The 22,971-nt window shown below is 38.1% G+C and overlaps 1 protein-coding gene across 1 annotated transcript in view; it reads left to right on the top strand.

Annotated features, from left to right (window-relative positions):
• Positions 1 to 4,650: 4,650 nt before the first annotated feature.
• Positions 4,651 to 22,971, top strand: part of RAB5A (RAB5A, member RAS oncogene family) — a 29,170-nt gene continuing 10,849 nt past the window's right edge. The window contains exons 1-2 of the mRNA XM_046670686.1: positions 4,651 to 5,032; positions 8,003 to 8,259. Of these exons, the coding sequence (XP_046526642.1) occupies positions 8,097 to 8,259 (163 nt within the window). The 5' untranslated portion in view covers positions 4,651 to 5,032; positions 8,003 to 8,096. The remainder of the gene's footprint in view (positions 5,033 to 8,002; positions 8,260 to 22,971) is intronic.

The following is a 22,971-nucleotide window of genomic DNA, read 5'->3' as shown; positions in this document are numbered from 1 at the left end:
AATGACGTCTTAGGATGGGTTCATCCATGGACCTCCTCCTGGCTAGCGGCCTATTAATTTTACTGGTGATTAGGGAGTAAATAACCCTCCTTCTGGTGGTGACCACAAACTTTAGGTCTTTCTTTGGGCAAGCACGTGCACACTGCATGTAGTTCTTTTAGCGCTAAAGAACTACTTTAAATTCTGTAAAGTTATATTTGGCAGCTGCGGTATAGAAACATTTTCAAGTCTTTCAGAACACTACTTTAATAACCAGGCTTTAAATAGCATTTAAAGTAAATACATTAAAGTTTGAGGGGCCAGCCCGGTGGCGTAGCATTAAGCGTGCACGTTCTGCTTCAGTGACTGGGGTTCAGGCAGTTCGGATCCAGGTTGCGGACATGGCACTGCTCCGCAAGCCATGCAGTGGCAGGCATCCCACATAGAAAGTGGATGAAGATGGGCACAGATGTTAGCTCAGGGCCAGTCTTCCTCAAAAAAAAAAAAATGAGATGTGTTACATAATAATAATGCATACTGAATTTTTAAAATATTGTGGCAAATTAAAACTGTTTCTAAGTGTGAGATTTTTTTTTAAAGATTCCATTTTTCCTTCCTCTCTCCAAAGCTCCCCAGTACATAGTTGTATATATTTTTAGTTGTGGGTCCGTCTAGTTGTGGCATATGGGACGCTGCCTCAGCATGGCTTGATGAGCAGTGCTAGGTCCATGCCCAGGATCCGAACCTGTGAAACCCTGGGCTGCTGAAGCACAGCGTGTGAACTTAACCACTCAGCCACAGGGCCAGCCCCTGACATTTTCTTTAACCTCTGTCAGGTTTATTTTCTTTTGTTTTGTTGTGTTTTTGCTGAGGAAGATTGCCCTGAGCTAACATCTGTTCCTAATCTTCCTCTTTTTTGTATGTGAGTCACTGCAACAGCATGGCCACTGACAGATGTGTGGTGTAGGTCTGTGCTGGGGAACCGAACCCTAGCCGTAGAAGTGGAGCACATGGAACTTAACCACTAGGCCACTGGGGCTGGCCCTCTGGCAGGTTTCAATGAAAGTGTATTTGGTGAATATTTGTCATGTTCTATACATATAAAGGATATAGAACATGTAGCTTAGAAGTTGAATGGAATTTATAGGATTCCAATCTTTAAGAACTCTATGAAAAACTTGTAAAATCCAAATATTTTTTTAAAAGTGATAGGGGATACTATTTCATATTTGTAAAGACTGTGTACTGTAGTTTTCTAGATAGTTAATATATTGTTCTCATCTTAAGCACTTTAAATGACTAGATAGTGTATAAATCAAGGTATGTTTGTATAAGGGTTCATTCAATTCTTTCATTTTACGAATATGTATTGAATCCCCACTTTGTGTCAGTGCTGGGAATACAATGGAATATAAGCCAATCCCTATCTCATGGAATTTATATTCTAGTGGGTATAAATAACCATCAAGTAAACCAATAAATAAGATCATTTCACATGGTGATAAGTGTTATGAAGAAAAGAATGCTTTGATGTGGAGGGAAGCCACTTTAGAATTAGTGGGCTTAGAAGTTCCTTAGGTAGGTGACATTTGAGCTGAGGCTTGCATGATGCCCTGCAGAGACACGAGCTTTTTAAACATGACTAGCTTAAGTTTCCATAGCCTTTTTCTCACTGCCTTGTCATCATGCCTACAATTCTTTATGTTAGAATTACCTTTTGGGTGGTCTCCAGACAGTGCCAGTTAAAATTGTTACCATCATTACCACCTATGCAAAGATTCATTCTTCAACTACACAATGGAGGAAAGAGTTCCTGGAAGGGAAGGTAGGAGATATGGTGTGCTAATGGGTGATGGAGAGACGCAAAATGCTGGGAATTCCTGGGTGGGTGTTTAGAGATTTGAAGGCAAAGGAAGCACTAAGGACAGTGTTCAAGTCCTTATGACTTTATTTAGGGCCCACCCATTTTATAGCCATTCTATCAACTAGTAGGATCCTACATTTGACACTAAAATGTAAAGAATTATCAGTCCTCCTCAGTTATCTGGAGTTAGGAAAAAACACAGGCATATTGTGACTGACAATATGAGAGCAAAGCTTACTGTGGCATTTCAATCTCTCCAAAATTACCACTGGATTTTAGAAGTGCTGGCCACCGGAGCAGCACTCTCCCAGGCAAACATTATGACTAAATTATAAAATATTGTGGAATGTATTCACGAAGGAGGTGAATTAAAAGACACAATTCGTAGAAATAAATAAACGGGGAAGCAAAATCCTAGAATGACGAAATGGGGAGTTCCCAGCAATTTATAAATTTCAGCATCCATGTGTTATCTGTGAGATCTTCTTAAGTCATACGTTCACCTTCTATATGTAATTAAGTTCACAAATATTTTTGGGGTCCTATTTATCAATCAACGGTCCTCTGTGAGGAAATGATGATTAAATTATGGTCCAAGCCCTTAAGAATTTCAAAATCCTGATGGGAATAAAAGTCTGAGTAGAAAGTCTAGGCACTCTCTAACCTTAAAATAAGGCAGATATTAGAACTATTATAGACGGTAAAGCACAGTATCATGAAACTAAAGGAAAAAGTTAACTAAAGCCAGTAGAAGTACCCTCAAATGCAGTCCAGACAGGCAGTAATGGTGTTACAGGTGGAGAAAAAAAGGGAACAAAGACGTCAAAATGAGAACAGACAGGTAACATTCTGGGAACACAGAGTACATTGGTATGATTAGGGCACAAAGCAAGAGTTTGGGATACACGGAGGCTATAGAAATAGAATGAAAGAAATGTGGGCTGGGACTAGAGCTGAAGAACTTTGGACTCTATTTAGCAAGTAAGGAGATACCACTGAACATTTTCGAGTAGCAGAGTGACTGGCTAAAGTGTAAAGAAAGGATTGAAAAGGCAGGAAGTGTGTATTAACTCCAGTTTAAATGAGTACTACCAGGGCTCAGGCTTTGGGATTACATCTCAGATTTAGGGATTAGAGAATTTGGGGCCATAGAATGGACAATTGTTTATGAGAGAAAGGAGTTGAAGACAATTTTGCTCTTTCAAGTCCAGGTGACTGGGAGGCTATTAATACCAGTCACCAAGCAGAAGCAGGTTTAGGGTGGAATAGGTTTGGTTTTGGGCATACTGTTGACATGCCAAAACTGATGCAACATATCCTATTTCCTGATTCTTCCTGGGATTGTCCAAGAGGTATCACCATGACTAACATATCATATTGGAACCATCCCTTGGGGATAAAGTGCCACAGATACCATTTACGTATGACACATCATGCTCTTCTGGTTAGTAACTGGGGAGTTGATTGGAAAGACTGCCTACTCAAGGGTTCAAATCATCTTCGTTACATAATATTGACTGAGCACCCACAGGATACCTTACCCCAAGTAGACATAGTAGGCAATCATTATTGACGTTCTCACAACGGGGCTATAAATGGTACACTGCAAACTGAAAAGTAGCTCTTATCCTGTGGGAAAATCAATTTAACATTCTACCAAATTACAGAAGGAATTTTTGTTTTGTTTTGTTTTGTTTCAGATGCCTGGCCAGAGACTGTCTATTGTGTGAGATTTAACCAAAGAAGACTGTCTTATGTAGGTCTGCAGTGGAAGATAATTAATGTCTTGGCTTGTCTTTCACTGCACTCCTGCTTAAGCACTCATTCTGGAACCAGCCTGCAGGTTAGAATATAATTTCACGACCAACTCCACGGTGATTTTGCACAAGTTACTCAATATGTGCCTCATATTCTTTACCTGTAAAACATGCACGCCAAACTCATTAATTGCACAACCATGACTTAAGACTGCTGGCTGCCAGGCACTGTGCTAAACCGACAGCGATGAGGGCCACTTTGGGGAGTTAATGTTCTAATACAGGGAGGCAGACGATGAAGTTAGTTTCAGAGCGAAAGCCTTAGTGTAAGAATAAAATGGAATAATTCCTGTAAAATTAAAAGGGACACTGAATAAACCCTAGCTATTATTTTAGGATTTGCCCCTCCCCACCAGAAACAGGTAAACGCTCAATAAAAGCAAGTTGTTATTTGAAAATTTCCCCGCCTAAAGACAACTTTGGGGATGCGGAGGGTCTCATCCTCTTCCCTGCAGTAAATTGCACCAGGTCGCCTTTACCGACCCAACCATCCCCAGGGACATGTTGGGGGGCTCTCTTACGGTAGAAAAGTTCCCTCAAAAAAGCCCCCTAGCGAGTAGCCACGGTTGGGGTGTTAGCAGGTGGGGTAAGGGGAACTGTGAGCTCATACGCACAGAGGGAACTTCGCCGCCCCACACAGGGGGGTAGGAACAAACCCAAGATCTGCGGGGCTTCCCCGAGAGCTGGGCGGCAATAGAGTTTCCCACCACCCCTCCCTCCAGGAGCCCGTGACCGCCGCCCAGATAACAATGGCGCCGATGGGGGCGGGACCGCCCGCGCCTCGGGGAGGGAAGAAGGGAGGGGGAAGGCGGCGGGACCCGAGCCCACCGCTCGGGAGTCACGTGACACTCCCTGCCCCGCCCCGCGAACTCGCCCAGGGTGGGAAGGCTTCGGGAAGGGGCGGGGGAGCGGATGGAGCGGTCGGACCGGCGACGAACGGAAGTGACGAAGAGGCGTAGCTGGCTACGTGCAGCGACGTGGCGGCGAGGCCGGCGCCGGGCGGCGGAAGTGGCTCCGGCACTGGGACTTGAGTGGTTGTGTTTTGGTTCGCGAGGGAGCCGGCGGCCGGCCTAAGGGGAGGAGGCGGAGGAGGGAGGAGGAGGAAGAATCAGTCGGAACTGGAGCGCCGGCGGCGGCGGAGGAGGAGAAAAGAAAGAGGAAGGCGGAGCGGCGAGAGGCGGAGACGGAGCCCGACGGGGGCGGCACCACGGCAAGAGCCCCGCACCGTCCAGACTGAGGGGAGCAGCGCGAGGAGGAGACGCGCCGCCGCCGCCGTCAAAGCCCCAGCCTCAGCCTCAGCCTCCTCTCGGACACGCCTGGGACCTACTGCTGGGAAGCTCCAGGCCCGCGGCTCCGTGCGTTGCGGCCCCAGGTTAGCAAAGCGTCCCTCCCCAGCCCAGAGCGGGCCGGGACCCCAGGGGTCTCTGTGTGCGGCCTGGAGCCCCCCGCCCCTCTCTGTCGCGCGCGCCAGTGCCCGGGATGGAGAGCTGTGGAACCCGGCGTCTCGTCCCGCCGGCCTGGTGACTCATCCTCCCAGGGGCTCTGGAGACCAGGATTTGGGGACTGGCTGAGGGAACGACGGGTGTCACCCTCTTCCCTTCTCAAGATGGCGCCGTGAGAGAGCACTGGAGGCCGCGGTCCCGCCTGGCCCCTATCCTGGCAGTCCTGGGGGGTCCCAGCCAAGACCTGGCCAGGTTGAGGGCGGAGGACGGGAAGGATGGGCGGGGGCCTGGCGGGTGCTGCTTGTTCTGGCGGTCGGCGTCGGCTGTCAGGTGCTCAGGTGCTCTCCGAGGAGGAAGCGGGGCCTACGGCAGGTGTGCATTTGGGGAGCTCCGCCTACCTTCGACTTCCAGAGACGGGTAATGGGGGGAGGAGGCGGCCGGTCGAAATAGCTGTCTAGAGACTCTTGTCTCATCTCTGGAAGGTGGTGAACCGCAGCTTTAAAGAACTCGGGACAGCTAGGGAACGCCCTCCGTGGGCAGAGACCATTAACCTGCACTGCCGTTCTGTTTCCTGGAAGCTGCTTGCCCCTCTGAGACTTGCAGGTTTTTTAAGCTCTGAACGTCATAATTCACATATTTGGTTTTTGTGTTTTGCTTAAGTGGAGTCACAGTGTTGAATCAGTTGCCTTTCACGTAACTATTAGGAAAAAAACGTGTACGCCACTGTGATAATTTAGGACAGCTCAGAAACTATTCCTCACGTAAAATGGGGATAATCATAGAAGCTCATAGGGTTGCTGTAGACAAAATTCGTAGAATGGTGCTTGGCACAAAAGTGCCCAAGAAATGTTAGCTTCTGCTGTTATGAATACAATTGTGATCAAAGAGCACCCAAAAGGACTTTAACTGTGGAATACCAGTTATTTTCAAAAGATTAAAACTGCATATTTATGAGAAATCTTTTTATTCAAGTTTTAGTAGTGAATACAAATAAATGTTTTTTAATCTCAATGGTATGCTAACTGTATATTTATAATTAAATATAAAAGGCAAAGCTACATTGTAATTTTTTAATGGGAATCTCATCTTTTCCCTGGAATTTTGGAAGTACCATGGAAATTCGGAGTATATTGTCCTTGATGAGTAATTCAGTTTACAACGGTTTTGTTGGTAACCAGACAATTGGGAAGTATTTCAATTGCTGTTTGTGTTCCAAAGGTGTGTTGGTGCATTTTCAGTCTACATGATATTCTATTGGTAGTTGCTCATTATCTCAGCAAAGGTCCATTTAATTGCCAATTTTCAAGACCTACAATGTGTTGGCCACTGTATTAGAGATCTTTTACATATGTTCTCTCATTTAATTCTTACAGCAGCTATGTAAGTTAGGTATTCCAGAAATAGAGACTTGGAAATTAAAGAATTTGCTCCAACAGAAATTGGTATAGCCAGCCAGGATTATATCCCTAGATCTGGTATGTTTTTAAGGAGGTGGCAGGATAGATATGAGGATTGTAGCATTTTTTCATTACAGAGAATTTTTTAAATATTCAGAGGTAGGGAGGATAGTATAATTAACCTATCACCTGACTTTAATTATCTTATGGCCAGTCTTGTTTTATTTATATCTCCATTGTTTGGAAGCAACTCAGACTTATTGCATCCGTAAATATTTCACTGTGTATTACTAAAAGATAAGGACTCTTCAAAGCTGCTATGTAGATAAGGCAGAGGTGATTTTATTGTCTGGGAGAATGTAAGATCTCATGGATATGTTTATCAATGAATTCATTGTCAAGAGGGATTCTTGTATAAACTCATTTCATGGGGAAGTCAAATTTCTTGTATGAGGTACCTAAATGAAACATGACAGTGATATTAGGGAGGGAATCATCAGATTTAATATTAGGAAGCCTATGATCAGGTTTTGATTAAAGATGGGCAAAAACTATTGTGATTGATTTGTAAATAGATTTGAAAAGAGTTCTTTAAACGTTAACTAATTTCTTTGAGATTGAAAATTAGCATTGTTAGGTAATGATAAGAGAAGACATAGAAGTTGCCATTCAGGCTAGTTTTTCCTGAATGTGTTAAATAGAAAATAATGACATAGTTGTTAGCCCCCAAACTGCAGAAAAGTGTGACACTAATAAGCTCACCGCATAGAGAACCATGTTAACACTTACGTGTAAAATGTACTTAAGCACATAAGGAAACAGTTTGAAGTTTTTTAACCCCTAGACACACAAACTTGGAGGCCTAAAATATTTGTTGCTCCAAAATTACCATTAATTAAACAAAAACATGTAGCATTTAACAGAGGCCTTCAAATAATAATAGGCAACATTTATTGAGTTTTTACTATATTCTAGGATCTGTTCTAAGAGCTTTCCATTTATTAACTTAATTTTCCTCAAAACTATTTTAACCCAAGTCATCTGGCTCCAAAACCTGAACTCCTGAGTCACCTCTCAGGTTGCCTGGGTTTAAAACTCAGCTCTGTTGTAGTTCTGTCACAGTAACTATATGACCTCAATCAAGGTCTCTGCCTGTTTTCTTATTTTTAGGATTGTAATAATCTAACTTCATAGACTTTTGTTCAGTGGCTGTGTTAAGTATTTAAAACTACCTGGCGCAAAGTTGAATCCTTAGTAAATGTTAGCTTTAAAAAATAAAAAAAAAAGCCCTAAAAATTATAGCATGATTTTAGGCTTAAATCTCATCCCTTTACATTATTTCGTGACAAAGGTAGTGAATTAAACTAAATGGCATTCAATGTCCAATAAAGCTTATAATTGTCATACAGTAATGTTATAGGCAAAATTTACTAAGGCGATTAATATTAGATTTCTGTTTTACTGATTTGCATATTTAATTAGTTCATATTTGTTTCTTTACAGGTTTTTTTCCCTCTAGAGAGAAAAACATTTGACACCTTGCATCCTGGAAGTTCATTTAAGAGACTGAAATTAGGGACTTCTTTCAAATTTGGACATGGCTAATCGAGGAGCAACAAGACCCAACGGGCCAAATACTGGGAATAAAATATGCCAGTTCAAACTAGTACTTCTGGGAGAGTCTGCTGTTGGCAAATCAAGCCTAGTGCTTCGTTTTGTGAAGGGCCAATTTCATGAATTTCAAGAGAGTACCATCGGGGGTGAGATTTTTTTTTTTCCCCTTTTTCATTTAATTCGATCATACATTGGTAAAAAAGATTTTACAGTTCCCATTGTGTGATGATGAATATTTAAATAGGTCACAAAGTGAAGGAAAGAGCTGTTCAGCCGACCTCAAGCTTTAAAATTTTTCTTGATTTTTGTTAAGAAAACATCTTTTTGCATTTTGATTTCCTAGTTATCCCCAAGATGGTTGTATGAAAGGAAAATACAGATGCAAACATGAGTAGAATCAATGTCCCAAGTGATAGGATTTGATCTGGTGTCTATTTCTTGATAATGATTAGAAGCTTCTTCAAATTAATACATATTTGTCCTGAATTGCATTGACTTTAGAATGAATAGTAAAAATAGTAAAAGAGTTAACCTTAAAATTCTAATTCTAAATAACTGGACTATTAGTAAATTATACTGATTTGCAGAATTAACTAAATTGTATTAAACTTGTTTAAGAATGCTCCTAGGATAAGGAAAGAGAAAAGGTTAGTGATTAGTGGAGAAGGACATGAAAGGAAAAATGGGACCTAGAGAGAAAGGTGAAATAAAGGGGGAAGAAGTAAAGTAAGCACTGCGCACAGTGCTTGTGGTAGGACTGAGGTGAGGGGAAGGCAAGACGTAGGAGAGAGGACACAGCCAACGGTGCAGTGTTGGGGATAGGAGATGGGAAATTAGATGACTGAATTTAGTCAAGGAAATCCACAACTATATCGCTATATAATTATATAGTGGGGCACACCAGCCCTTCTCTGGGCCTCAGTTTCATGTGTCAGATGAAGCTTTTGAATTAGATAATATCAGGAGAAACACACAGCTTTAAGATTCACAGTATTTTGCAAGGGGTGTGTAGTTAAAGCAGTACTATATTTTTTTATGTATATATGAATATATTTTAACCTCATACATTTAAAAAGTCAAACTTTTGAAATTCGTAAGACAGATCCCCACTGGCATGTAGTAGCTGATTAGAATCCATCTTTCAGAAGCATGACTTCATGCAGTGCATTTAGTGTATGTTAAGTGGTGTCTCCACTTCAGTATAATGCTGATTGTCAACTGCTAACATTTGTGTATTGTGTTACAGCGTTACTGTTTCAGTGCTTTATGTTTTTTATAATGGATGAGCATCAAAAATGTGGTCCATATCATGGAGCTTTTATTTTGAGTCAGAAATCTTGGTGTTTTAAAAAATTTTAATGAACAATATATTACACATTCTTTGTGGTTTCTCTCTTGATACATTTACATATATATCTGGTTTAGTAATGAAATACTACCTCTCAGGGTTTGGCCTCCAGAAAGCAAATTGGGTCAAAGCTAACTGGCCCACGTGGTAGGAAGAGTTTTAAAGACTGGTAGGTCATGTCCACCCACATTAAACTGGAGCAAAAAGTTAGTTGTTGTAACTACTTCTTGACAAGTGATTGTCAGTGGCAGCATTTCCCAAAGTACATGTACATTCTAGGCTAAATACCTGGGCCAAATGGGTTTAGGGCTTGCTGTATGCTATCCTCACCCTGCTCCCCATTCACAGTACATATTAAAGTAGTGAAAACACTGCAGTATTGTAGTAAAGAACATAATTCTTGGGAAACTTTGTCAGAGCCTCAGGAGCCTAAGACTAGAATTTTTGTTTTTGTTTTGGATATGTTGATCGTCTTCTAAGTTTCTTAATATTTTCTTAATACTCAATTAGAAGGATACTTGAAAGAAAAATTTAACCCCATATTAGTGCATCATAAATATACATATCCTCTGATATCTGTGTATGGATACGTATAATCTCCATTTCCATTTAATATCAGTTAGATTGTCTACGTTTCATTAATGAATTTTTCAAAAGGTTTTCTTTCCTACGTGTAAAGCTTCCTTAATATTTTTTACTTGTACAGATCAAGTCTAGCTTTTAAAACCAACTTTAAAAAGAATTTACATCCACATTTCTGAGTTAATGCTTATTCGGCACTTTTTCCATGTTGACCACATATTACTATCTTTAGGAGGTATGACAGTGCCATTATAATTACAGCTATAAGCACTTTTTTGGGGGTTTTCTTAGAGATATAAGTGACATAACATTGTGTAAGTTTAAGGAGTAGACATGTTGATTTGATATGTCTATATAGTGAGCACTATTCTTTTATGCTCTTTGCTAACAGCTCTTCACCCTTAGGGACTATAATAGAGTCTAATCATTCAAGGATTTCAAGGTTTGAGCTATTTAATGATCAACACCAAAGGTCTATAACTTGTAAGTAATATGTATTTTTGTTTCTGCTGATGTGTGGTAAGAGTTACCTAACAAATGAACCTGGCCAAATGTTTTGTATTTCATCTATTCTTTATTTTTTATTTGACTATTTATATCTAGTAATGTTGGTTATGGTCTGAAGATCTCACTTAAAATTTTCATTTCTGTTTGATTGTGTTTTAAGATGGAAATCATATGCTGCACTCTTGAGTTTGTGTTTTCTAGAACCTTATATTCATCAAGAATATCACAGTTTCTTTAGTTTGTGTGGTTCTTCCTATACTACTTGATAGTTTCATTTAAGAATCTGTGTTGTCTCATTGTACAGGGCACCTTGCTCCTTGATCCTATAGCACTCATAATGAGATTAGGTAGTTAGGTGGTGGGTTGAGCACTTTGGGGACTTCTAGTTTATTTGTAGGGGTTTAAAGTCTGCATGACATTTTTGTTCCTGTTCTTTAAGACTAGCCCAGAAGGTTAGCAAGGAGCATTAGGCTCAGAGCATAGTCTTCTTTATTTGCTATTACATGTGGAGGTTCAGTAGGTCTTCAGTAAATGTTGGGTAATAAGGCTGGCCATCTTTCACTTAGCACCTTGAATACCTAAAGATTTCCAGTGAGTTCCTGTTGTCAAGAAAAACAGTGTTTGTTTTTTAAGACATTTACATGATATTTATAAACAAATAGATCCTCACTGTAAGTCAGAGCAAAATTAGAATGTACAATGAAAATAGCATGCAGTCATTCAACCCTTTTTTTTCTTTTGAGAGATAAATGTTTGACACCACAGTTTAATTTTGTATGTACTGGTCATCAAAGAAATGTACTACATACTCTCAAATTTAGGTTATGGAGCTATGTAGGAGAATATTAACAACATTCCCCTTGCTGGTACTGTAACTTTTGAGCTTTAGTTTAGAGGAATGGTTTTCAAAGGGTTCCCTCTTCCAGAAGCATCTGCATTACCTGGGAACTTGTTAAAATGCAAATTCCTGAACCAGCCTTCGTGGCCTGGTTGTTAAAGTTCAATGCGCTCCCCTTCCGTGGCCTGGGTTCAGTTCCCAGGAGTGGAACCACACCACTCATCTGTCAGTAACCATGCCGTGGCAGTGTCTCACATAGAAGAACTTAGAATTATATACAACTGTGTGATGGGGCTTTGGTAGGGGGGAAAAAAGGAGGAAGATTGGCAGCAGATGTTAGCTTAGGGTGAATCTTCTCCTGCAAAAAAAAAAAAAAAAAAAAGCAGATTTCTATATTGAAACAAAAACACTGGGTAGGGCCAGTAATCTTAAGTTTTAACAAGTCTTCCAGGTGATTCTGAGGCATGCTCAAGTTTGAGAACCACTGCTTTGTGTGTTCTAAGTAGTCAGTATTACATTTATACTAAAGTTGTTCTCCCATAAATAGTATGATTGCTTTTTAGGATTTTGAAAAATATATTCATCCAACTGCTCCAGTTTGAGAATTACAGATATTATGTACTGCTTACATTGCATATTACCTTCCTACGAATCTGTTAACCTTCTAGGCCTCTGAGAGAAGATGGCCCCTTCTTTGTCCCATCTCTCCTCTGCCTTATCTTTACTAAGGGATTATCTGTTGTTTTCATTCGTCTGTACCAGTGCTGCTCCCCTTTATCACCCCAAGTAATGAAGCGCTGACTATATACTAAATTAATTAAAGAAATAAGTGCCTTGTTTTTTAAGCTACTTTCAGCAATTATTAACCCTAAGTAGAGTGCCTAAAGTAATTATTTCAGGGATGTTTTTACCAGAACAGCAAAGTTCATTCTACTACGTTTAACGTCCATCCAGTTTCCTTTCAGAGGGCTAGCAGGACTTGTTTTTCTATTCAGACTCAAAAACACCTGATGGGGGAAAAATTATTGTTAAAGTTAAGGAAAGGGAGACTGGTTTCAAAGTTATATTAACACTGTGTTTTACCTTACCAATTTGTGGCCAGGCCTTTCTCAAGAGTTAAGCATTGTGTTAAGAAAGGGGGCTGTATGTCTACATTGTTTGATTTTAAATTCTAGGTCCAGCACATACCAGCTACATGGTTTGGGCAAGTCATACCCAGCTTTATTTTCCTCTTATATGAAATGGAAATAATAGTACCTAACTTAAAAGTGTATATAAATTTCTTAACACAATGCCAACACAGGGTAAAATGCTTATTAAATGTTAGCTATTGCCACTACCATCACCACCATCATTTTTTTGCTGAGTCATTTTTATCACTGTTGATATTTTTATTGTATTGTCATGACATTGTGTTATTTTGGAATCATGACTGTTCTACCTAGGGTATAGTATTTGATTTAGGATTTGACAATGTTAAAGAATTTTATGTCCAAATTTTCTTCTCTTAGAAGGTAAAATTTCTCATTAAAAATTATAGAAAGAAATAGTATTCAAAAAAATTTATAAGCAAATACTTCCTAAAATTGAGTCTTTCTAAAAAGTTTTTGTGATTCATTCAAGTAGATAGCATGTGCATTTACAACTTTCTTAAAATTTTTTATGACAAATTCTTACTAATTTCCCCCCGTTTATTGGTTTTCACAAAAGTGGTTAGTCATGTATATTACATTAAATGCATGCCACCAACATCAACTAAGCTATTTGTGGAAGTTTTCTCAGAGGGAGAAATTAAACAGTTAAATAGAATACTACCTGTATGTAGATATTAAAGTTGCTTCCTAAATTTCAAAGCATAAAGGCAGCCAGAAAATTTACATCTGAAGTTAAAAGTTAACTTGAAGTTAAAATTTAAGTCGAAAGTTCTTCCTCTAGTAGTAAACTTTCTACTGTTGCCCCTTGTTAGCCTTTATAAAGACTTATTTGTATAATTGTAATCTGTGCATTTGTTTATATGCCTTTATCTTTTTGCATCTGCACATTGTTTTCAGTTAAAAATACTTTTGAGAAAGGACAGAAGACCTAGAGGCAAAGCGAAAGAATATTATCTTTATGCATGATAATATTTCCATGTAAAAAGTAGTTGAGATAGATAGTAGTTCCATCTCAGTGTTGAGATAGGTTATATTACTCAGAGAAGTTGGTAGAGATTTGATATTTTATGTCAGTTTATACCAGTTATGACCTAAAAAATTCTCTAATAATCTTCACATCAATTATTCTCCAATGTGCTAGTTTAAAATGTTATTTGTGGCTACTTAAGCATTGCTGTGAATTAGGAGTCACTAAGTTAAGTCCTAATCCTGGCACCCTTTTATAAACACTTATGAGAGCCCTGTTTACACATTTGTAAAATGAGAGGATTGAGCTAAGTAAGGATTCTTCTAGAGCAGACTTTCTTTTAAAGTGTGTGCTCGCCTCCACGTTAAACAGTGCAATCAATACAATTTAACTTTTTGCCTCTTAAAATTTTTTCACAATTTGGGATCATGAGCATCAGTTTTTGCTCTATCTAACTTAATTCATTGATGCCCTCTGGTGCTGCCAAAATGTTCAGAGCTGTTGAGTAGAATGATTTTGCCGGTTAGCTCTAACTATAACAAACTGCCTCTATCAATTCACTAATGTGCTTTTATTCTTTTATATACTGGGAAATAAGATTATCAAGCTTCTCTAAAATTCATTTAATCAACAGATTTACCAAGCTCCTAACACTGTGCTGAGTACTAGAAACCAAAGATGATCTCATGGTTTAGGATCGGAGACAGACTGAGTACACATAAAGTATGAAAGGTGATAATATACCACTTTTTAAATTAATCCTAAATTTCCAACTGATCTTACTGTTTTTGTTTATTATATATATCCCAAAAGAGGATATACAGAAAAAAGAAGTGTATTCTCAATTACATACTGAAGAAATCTGTAAGTTCACATAAGTTTTGGTACATGGACCTTATGACATCTGTTTTGGCTGCCTTCCTGTTCTTTGCTCTGTTCTGAATATTTAAGGTTTCCGGATAATTGACCTTTTCATAGACACAGTGAGAGGCACATAAAAGACACTTGGTTTTGAAGGATATTTGGGGAGTATAGTGGGGTGGGAAGCTTTTTTAAAATTTGCTTTTAATAGAGTAAGAATTCTGACGATAAAAATACAAGGAGCTATGTTTTTGAAAAATGTTTCTTCTCCCCTTTTGGGTCTTATGCCGTAGTAGTTTGATGTTTCTTATACGTGATCTTGCTTATGATGCATGCTGAATTAATTTATCATAGGATAACATCTTTTGGATTCATCATTGAGAGAACCTTTTGTTAGCAAGCCTCTTGGCAGAAGAGAATGGGAATACATAAGAGTGAGAAAAGCAATAGGAGTAATTCCAGAGGTTTTTGAGTTTTCATCATTGGCTATCTTGATGTAAACGTGAACTCTAGCTACCAAATTGCTAAATTCCTCAAGATGAGACTGAATGTTACTGAAGTTGCATATTGAGTTTTGAAAATAAGAAATAATCTTTAGTGTTTTACAAGTGTTGCGAAACAGTATTTGAAGTAAGTGTTGATGAAGAGCATTCACTCTCTTTTCAACGTAATATAGGTGAGGAATGGTACAAGTAAGAAGAGGAACCAGTCATTCATGTATTTTTAGCCTCTTGTTTCCACAATTGAAGATAGCAAGTGCTCTTTGGACTCAAAAAGAAGAGAGTAGGGGCTGGCCCAGTGGTGTAGTGGTTAAGTTTGCACTCTTCGCTTTGGCGGCCCGGGGTTCACAGGTTTGGATCCCAGGAGCTGACCTACACATTGCTTATCAAGCCATGCTGTGGTGGTGTCCCACATATGGAGGAAGATTGGCACAGATGTTAGCTCAGGGACAATCTTCCTCAAGCAAAAAGAGACTGGCCAGTCTTCCTCACCAAAAAAAATAATAATAATAATCTGATGATATGGGACTCTAGTCACTATGTAATTATTGGACACCTTCAGCATTTCTCAGTAAAAAAAATAGTTCATCTTTGCATAAAACTGGAGCCAGAAGGTGTTCCACTTAGTTGTTATCAGTTCTATTTGAGGTGCAATGTGAATGTATCTTGGACATGTAAGTGACTTTAATATTAGAGGGCTTGAATTTAACAAATCCTAACTTTCTCATCTATTGCATTCATAAATAATTTGTAATTTTAGAAAAATATGACTTCTAGGAAATACAGGGTGATTTTAAGGCAGTTTGTAAGATAATTTTTAAATGGTTGCATGTTATGTGGTGCAGTCTTAGAACTTATATGGCATTTTTACAAGTTTCATCTGGACCTTACCATGGCTATATGAGGAAATACTGATTTTACAGATGAGGAAACTAAGGCAAGAAAAGTGATTTGCCTGAGGTTTTGCAACTAAATGGCAGCTGGGATTAAAGAGATCTTTCTTCGATGCCTCTTGTATTCTGGAATTGATTTTGTGTGTGTGAATGTGTATGTATATAGATTTTTTTCCCAAATTGCTAGAGAGACTATCAGACTAGAAAATCTGGTTCAAAGTTAGAGTTAATGTATGCATGACAGAAGCATTCTGTTATAAAATGTGTAGTACTTGATAGATATGGACCCCCATAGAGATTACAAGGAAAAGAATATGAAAGTATTTTGAAATAAACATTCAGATCACCCATATGCCAAAATTACCACCACTGTGTTCATTTTTATGCCATATACATGTGTACTTTTAAAATTATTATTTCATTAATTTGTTCTTGTGTGTCAAAATTCAAATTTAAAAGATTTACATTGAAAAGTCTCCCTCCCATCTTCTCCTACCCCACTCAGATCTTTTCCCCAGAGACAATGTTATTTTGTCGTATATCCTTGCAAAGTTACTATTACATTCAAATCTATATGTTCTCTCCCCCTTTTTATGCAAGTTGAAGCATATCAGACCTACTGTAATATGTCTTATATTTTTTACTTTAATACTGTTCCAGTTATCTGTTGCTCAGAAACAAGTGACCCTAAAACGTAATGGTTTAAAACAAAATCATTTTACGATCTCTCATGGTTCTGGGAGTTGAGTAGGCTTAGTAGGTGGTTTTCTGATCTCTCATGAGTTGCAGTCAGCATGGGACTAGAATCATCTCAGTATATCTGGCAGCTGATGCTGGCTCTTGGTTGGGACTTCACCTAGGGCTGTCAGGCACGACACCTACATGTGGCCTTGCTACCTGGCTTGGGTTTCCTCACAGCATGATGACTGGGTTCAAGGATCAGTGTCCCAAAAGTACCAGGTGGAAGCTGGGTGGCCTTTGATGACCTCGCCTCAGAAGTCATATAAGTAGCATCGATTACAATCTAGTCACAGGCTCGCACAGATTTGAGGGAGAAGTGTCAATGTCATATTGTAAGAAGAATGTGGTGTGGGAGATCTTATTGCAGCCATCTTGGAAAATACAATCTGCTGAAGTTTTGTCTATATCGTGTTATGAAGAGCATCGTCTTTTTTCTTGGTTTTATCAGTATTCCATACATGGAACACATCGATATATATTTTAATCAGTTCTCTAGTTTTGGATTTGCACATTGTTTTGTATTTTTGACTGTTAACAGTGCTGCAGTGAATAATTTAATTCATAGTCATTTCTCACGTATTTTAAGTATTTGTGTAGTATAAATTCCTTAACTTGATTGCTAGTTCAAAGGGTATATAGTTTTGTAAATCTGATAAATTTTTCCAGACTTCCTCCAACCAGCAGTGCATAGAAAACCTGTTACCCTGCACTCAAGGTATTAGCATACTTGTAGATCTTTGCCATTCTTATATGAATGGTTCCTTGCGTTTTTTATGCTTTTTCTCATATTATGAGCAAAGTCAAGCATCTTTTCTTATTGTTTACTTTCTCTGCAAACTATAACTTCATAATATTTGTATATAGATTCATTTATAATGGTCAAACTATTGTGTTCCGTTTCATTTATTAATGATAATCATTCTCAATACCTCTGTATTGTATTCATGTTTATTTTAGTAATTGGTAATCTCGTCTTATTTTTCAATCATACCCTTATTGTTGGACATTTAATGTTTGCAGTTTTGTATGCTGTTTTAGGTTAACGTGTAATGGTGGATATTTTCTTGGAACTTTTTTCCCTCTGGACTTATTTCTGTAAGTTCAGTTTCTAGATGTGGTTATTAAACTGAAAGTAATTTTATCTAATGATTATGGGATTAAAAGGATTCCAGTCTTTTCATCACTTTTTTCCTCCTTTAGAGTTGCTGCTAATATCTTTGGGCATTGCTTGGCATAGATATATATATTCTGGGATTACGGGTTTCCCGTAACTGATACTCTGCAGGTTAGAGTCTTCCCTGTCACTTCTTTCTGTTTTGACTTGCCCTTTTCTATTCCTGCATCGTAAAATTCTCAGATATTAGAACTTGTAAGTCCACTTAGTGGATAGGCTTATTGCTAAGCATTAAAGAGTCACTTTCAAGGCCTGTAATGTTTTAAAGGTCTGGGAGATTCCCTTGAGGCCTGGGAAGCATTAAGTTCTGGGTTCTTGAACCAGAAGGAGAAAGGGGTATCACTAATGAGAAGAGGGAAGCAACTTCTTTGCAAAATAGCCTGGGCACTATCCTTGCACATTATCTTTGCTTTCCTGTAGTTTGAAAATGATATGCTTAGGTGTAGATTTTTCAGCATTTATCTTACTGGTGTTCTCTGAGCTTCCTTGATCTGTAGTTTGGTGTCTGGCATTAATTTGGGGATATTCTCAGTCACTGTTGTTTCAGATATTTCTTCTGTCTCCTTTCCTCTCCTTCTGGTATTCCCATTAGAATATATTACAGCTTTTGTTGTTGGCCCACAGTCTTGATATTCTGTTCTGTTTTTTTTTTTTTCCTTTTTTATCTTTGTTCTCTTCATATTTCAGTTTTGGAGGTTTCTATTGATACGTCCTCAAGGTTTGAGATTCTTTCCTCAGCCATGTCCAGTCTTCTAATAAGCCCATCAAAGGCATTCTTCATTTATCTTACAGTGTTTTTGATCTCTGGCATTTCTTTTTGGTTCTTCCTTAGGATTTTCATCTCTGCTGACGTTGCCCATCTATTTTTGCACGTTGTTTTCTTTATCCATTAAGGCCCTTAGCACATTAATCCCAGTTGTTTTAAAATCCCAGTCTGATAATTCCAACATCCCTGCCGTGTCTGGTTCTCTTGCTTGCTCTTTGTTTTCACACTGCTTTTTTCTTTTTAGTATGCCTTGTAATTTTTCTTGCTAGTGTGGCTGCAGTAAATAGGCCTTTAGTAATGTGGTGGAGAGTTGTAGGATGAGAGGAAGCATTCTATAGTTCCATGCTTAGGTCTGACTTTGAGTGAGCCTGTGTGTCTGGACAGTGAGCTTCAAAAGTGCTTGTCAGATTTTTTCAGCCCCCTTAGATGAGAGAGGGAGGCTAGAGTGACTGGAGTTCGATATTTCCCTTCTCCCATATGGAAGGCTACAGCTGGTTGGAGTTGGATATTCCTTCCCCCGGGTCATTTAGACTCTGATAATCCCAGTAGGTTATGCTCAGATTAACTAGTTGCTTCTGAGGGCGGGCCTTATTAAGAAGAGAGTGGTCTGTGTTATTTCAAAATGGTTTCTTTTTGCCTCACCCTGCTGGAAGCACAAGGGCATTTTTCTGTGGTATTTACTGTGAGAACCTGCTCAAGTTCCTGGAGGTAAAACTCAACAAAAGCATGATGACCTGCCTATCACTGGGTTCCCTTGGAGTTTTTAACTCAGACTTGTCCATACCTGATCTCCAGCAATTTCTCTCTTACAGTTTGGATTTTCCTACTCTGGCACTAGTTTCTTCAGGTTTCTGCTCTGAGATGTGATTTTTCTGTATCTGTCTGTCTCTCCAATTTTGGGGCAGCAGATTGTCTTGTGACCTCACTTCTCTTACAGATCTAAGAATAGTTGTTAATTTTTCAGTTTGTTCAGCTTTTTACTTGTCAGGTTGGAGTGGTGACTTCTAAGCTCCTTACATGCAGAACTAGAAACTGGAAGTCATCTTTTCCTGGCACAGTATAGAAATTTAATAAAGTACTATTTAAACTATTTAATAAAGTATCTCTTGTCCATAGATAAAATGTCTTTCATAGACATATATCACTTAAAGCCAAATTAATTTCATTAACCTTTTCTCTGATATTTGTTTGGGAGATTTGTCTGGTACTAGTTAATAACTTGTAACAAACTCTCCCCTCTCTCCCATTTCTTTACCTTTCCTGTACTGTGTGCCTTCATTCTGCTTCCCAATTCAGTATTTGATACATCTATGTTGTATAAATCTAGTGTAGTGAGTAAAGACTTTATAAGGATTGTGCCCTTGATGGAGTAACCACAGGCTGTTAGCCTTGAAGGCTCAAATAGTGGTTTTATTAGTTCATTCTAGGGTGATCAGGTTTGGGGTACTAACTTAATACTAACCAAATTCCTAAGACTAATTTTAAAACAATGCATTAGTGTATTATCAGAAATAGTAGTATGATCAGCTGGTGACATGTGACTAGCTTATGTCCTAGCAGTGGATTCCCTTAAGGAGAGTTGATGTTCTTTATGAGTAACGGTCAAGCTATGATAGTAAAAAAAGCATATTGACTTATTATTTCTGAACAAATTACATGAATTAGTCTTTTTAAAATAATGCCTTTCCCCTAGACAATGTTGGAGAAATACTGATTTTTATTCTTTGCTTCATTTTGCTTGACTTCATGCAGACTATTCCCTTTGTATCATTAGTATTTTCCAAGATTGTAGTTCGTTTGACAATAATTACCTTTATATGTTGCTGAATGTTTTTTTGTTGTGGTAAAATATGCATAATATAAAATTTACGGTTTTAACCATTTTTAAGTGTACAGTTCTGTGGCATTAAAAACACTCACGTAGTTGTGCAACTATTACCACTGTCTGTCTTCAGAACTTTTTCATCTTTTCCGGCTGAAACTCTGCTCATTAAACAATCACTCCCTATTTCCGCCCCCCACCACCACCTATGGTAAATACTATTTTACTTTTTGTCTCTATGAATTTGACTACTCTAGGAACCTCATAAAAGAGAAATTATACAATATTTGTCCTTTTGTGACTGGCTTATTTCACTTATTATGTCACCAAGGTTCATCCATATTGTAACATGTTATTCATTCTTTTTTAAGGCAGAATAATATTCCATCATCTATATGTACCACATTTTGCTTATCCATTTTTCCTTCATTAGACTCTTGGGTTTCTTCCATCTTTTGGCTATTGTGATTCTGCTGTGAACAGTGATTTACAAACAATCTGTTAAAGTTTCTGCTTTCAAATCTTTTAGGTATATATCAGAAATGGAATTGCTGGATCATATAGTAATTCTGTGTTTAATAACTTTGAAGTCTCTATACCATTTTCCACAGCAACTGCACCATTTTACATTCCCACCATCAATGCACAAGGGTTCCAATTCCTCCACATCCTTGCCAACTCTTGTTATTTTCTGTTGTTTTAATAATAGCTATCTTAATGGGTGTGAAGTGGTATCTCATTGTGTAATTGATTTACATTTTCCTAATGATTAGTTATGTTGAACATCTTTTCATGTGCTTCTTGGCCATTTGTATATTTTCTCTGGAGAAATATCTATTAAAATCCTTTGCCCATTTTTTAATTGGGTTGTTTGGTTTTTTGGTGTAGCTAATTTGGAGTTCTTTGTATATTCTGGATATCAATCCTTTATGAGATGTGCATAGCTTTTTAAGAAATACTATATGATTAATGTTTATAGATCATGTCATGATGGATTTACTTTTGGGAATATTGCCATCTTTTTAGATGTTAGCTATATAGTAAATTTTTTTACCTTGTTGCCAGGCTTTTGGAATATTTTCTGTTTGGGTTTAGTCACTGTGTATGCTTTCCTCTCTGCCCTAATCTATTTTTATCCCCTTTTTTCTCTTCTTCCTTGTATTAATTGAAATATAACTCTTCCCTGTATGTGTGGTGTTTTTTGCTGCCATAGTCTACTGGGTATTCCCCCCGTACACATACACAATTTTAATGAGAAATGAAAATGGCCTCAGTTTGTATTTTGCCTGTTGTCAGCTCTAGACCATCCATATATTCTTCTGTGTCTACAGTTTTATCATTTGAAGTCAGTGCTCATCTGTCTGAGAAAATCTGTTACGTTAGATTACTGCTGTTGATCCTCATTTTTCCAGCAAACAAATGTCTAGCTTCACTGATAGCTTTGGTACCTGGTTCTTGATGCTACTTGGTTGATTCCTGCTGTCCTTTTCCCTGATTGGATATTCATCTTGAAGTTTAATCAAGATTCACTGAACTCATTCATTGAATTCTGGCTCTAAAAACTTGCTTCCCGTACACATCACTTCCAAACAATCTCTGACTTGGATTTTATGATCATAAGTGACCCTGATCTACTTCTGAGATCTTGAACAAGGCCCTTTCCTTCTCTAGCAACTATATCCTTTACCTTTCAGTTTTAATAGGGCCTCAAATCCACTACTTCTGGGAGTTTTATGTAAGGGAGAATACTCAGTCATGATCCTACTGTGGGGACACTACTGTTTTAGTTTCTTCTGTCTTTTCTATTCACGTTTTTACATAGATGTACCTTTTCCCCACCCTGAATTTATATACTTTTTTTACTTTTTGGCAATTAAATAGGTCATTTTATAACCATTTTTAATTTAATTGTTAATTAATAACTTGCCAGGCCACCGGTACCTTTTCATTTATACATGTAGGTTGTTTCTAATTGTTAAATACAAAAATTCTTTGAGCATGAAGATTTGTTCTCCCCATTTTCTTGCCCCCGCCCCCCTTTCCATCTTTTGGAGATTCTCTGAGGTATTACGTTAACAGGTATCAGCATTTTCATGGCTTTGCCACGTTGGCAAAATTATTTCCAAAACAGTTATAAAATATCACCAGCAGTGAGTGAGTGTTTGCCACACTCTCTTTTTTATTTTTTCATTTTGCTAAGTTAGAAGGTAAAACGACTGTTTTTGCTCTGAGGATGATTTTGTTGATTCCTTGTGATGTTGGCTTTTTTTTAATGTTATATTCCTTTTGTGAATTTTCTTTACACATTTATCCTTGATGCTTTTGTAGTTTTCTTAAGATTTATATGAACTTTCTACATGCTGAAAATTAATCTCTTAACATCCACTGTAGAAATTTTCTTAAATGTGTTCACCCCTGTGTTTTGAGTATATGGTACACGTTTTGCAGACTTAAAGTCTCAAATTTTTGTGTAATCAAACCTAGTTGTCTTATGTAGGGTTTTTGGTCAGTTCTAATAAAGTAATTCTTTCCTATCAAATTTGATAAATAAGTTGAGGGTTGGGGTGGTATTGCTTCCTTGGTTTTTCTCTTTTTCACCCTTCTGTTTAATTCATGTAGAATCATTTTAGTTGATAGTTTAACCTTTTTTTTTTTTCTCAGTTGTTAACCTTTGGTTAATGCTGTTGACTTGGATATTCTTGCCC

The sequence above is a fragment of the Equus quagga genome, chromosome 1 (genome assembly GCF_021613505.1).
Source record: "Equus quagga isolate Etosha38 chromosome 1, UCLA_HA_Equagga_1.0, whole genome shotgun sequence".
NCBI classification, from domain to species: domain Eukaryota; kingdom Metazoa; phylum Chordata; class Mammalia; order Perissodactyla; family Equidae; genus Equus; species Equus quagga.
The sequence above is the reverse complement of the archived record's forward strand: the minus strand, read 5'-3'. Positions and strand labels throughout refer to the sequence as shown.